Source organism: Echinops telfairi, unplaced genomic scaffold, assembly GCF_000313985.2.
Source record: "Echinops telfairi isolate 266 unplaced genomic scaffold, ASM31398v2 ScPeMD7_7425;HRSCAF=8463, whole genome shotgun sequence".
In the NCBI taxonomy this organism is placed as follows: domain Eukaryota; kingdom Metazoa; phylum Chordata; class Mammalia; order Afrosoricida; family Tenrecidae; genus Echinops; species Echinops telfairi.
In genome coordinates, this window is record NW_022111325.1 from 960,533 (window position 1) to 961,630 (window position 1,098).

At 58.1% G+C, this 1,098-nt stretch overlaps 1 protein-coding gene across 1 annotated transcript in view; it reads left to right on the forward strand.

The window, feature by feature from the left end:
- IL6R (interleukin 6 receptor) overlaps positions 1 to 1,098 on the forward strand; it is a 62,121-nt gene that overhangs the window by 22,671 nt on the left and 38,352 nt on the right. Inside the window, exon 4 of the mRNA XM_045298347.1 lies at positions 367 to 609. Coding sequence (XP_045154282.1) covers positions 367 to 609 — 243 coding nt within the window. The remainder of the gene's footprint in view (positions 1 to 366; positions 610 to 1,098) is intronic.

Genomic DNA, 1,098 nt, shown 5'->3' on the forward strand with positions numbered 1-1,098 from the left:
GGGGAGAGCGGGGAGAGGCTCCTTTCTAAGGGGGTCTGCTGGGGCGAGCTTGGACTTGATATGGGACCTGGCAGAGCCCGAGGGCTTTCTAATCAAAGGAGGGGTTGGCCCAACCAGGACTTCAGAAGGCTCGTTGAGGGTGGAGAGGGTCAGGCTGGGGCCAGAGGCCACTCGGAAGCTGCTCCTGGAATCCAGGCAGACAGGTTGGTGGCCAAGACCCAGGTGGTGTCTGTGGGTGTGGGGGACAGTGGATGGACTTGGGCGATGTTCAGCACTGAGGACTGACCATGGTGGTTTCCTCTGATCAGAACCGAAGCTTCCTCTTCTTGTGCTGTGAGCTTACAGAGTGTCTTTTCTCATCCACAGAGGTGGAGCAAGATGTGCTGGCCAGAGTGCCGGGGGCCAACGTCACCCTTACCTGCCCAGGCGTGGGACCAGAAGACAATGCCACCGTCCACTGGGTGCTCAGGAGGGTGGATGCCCACCATGGCACACCGGCTGGCCTGGGGAGGAGGCTGCCTCTTATATCAGTGCAGCTCAATGCCTCTGGCAACTACTCCTGCTACAAGGACGGCTGGCTAGCTGGGACCGTGCGCCTGCTGGTGGAGGGTGAGTGTTCCCTAGGCCTGGGATTCAGCCTCTGGCTGCTCAAGTTCTCCTGTGCATTCCAGAGAGATTCCTGGCCCAGCCTGCTCGACAGCAGTCATTTTCTGACTTGGGCGGGGGTGGGGGGGTGGGCGCAGCGAGTGAGCGAGTGGCCAGTCCTGTGGGCAGAGGCGTCTGGTAAGTGGTGGGTGCCATGGCAGGCCCATTGGAGCTTGCTTACGTGGACAGGCTAATACATGGCGCCTGGAGCAAGGTGTCTTCAAATACGGATTCTCCCTTCCACCCCTCAGTTTCCTCTTTGGTGAAATAAGGTTAATATTACTTTACCTCAAAGCTTTGCTACGGAGATTAAGTTATTGAGTCTCTGTGTGTGCGCGCGCGCGCGCACGATGCTTACCGCTGTGTACAGCATATCTGAGCTGTCAGATTCTTCAGACTCACTGTTGTGGAGTCATTCTGCCTCACAGTGACCCCATAGGGCCCAGCTCACCA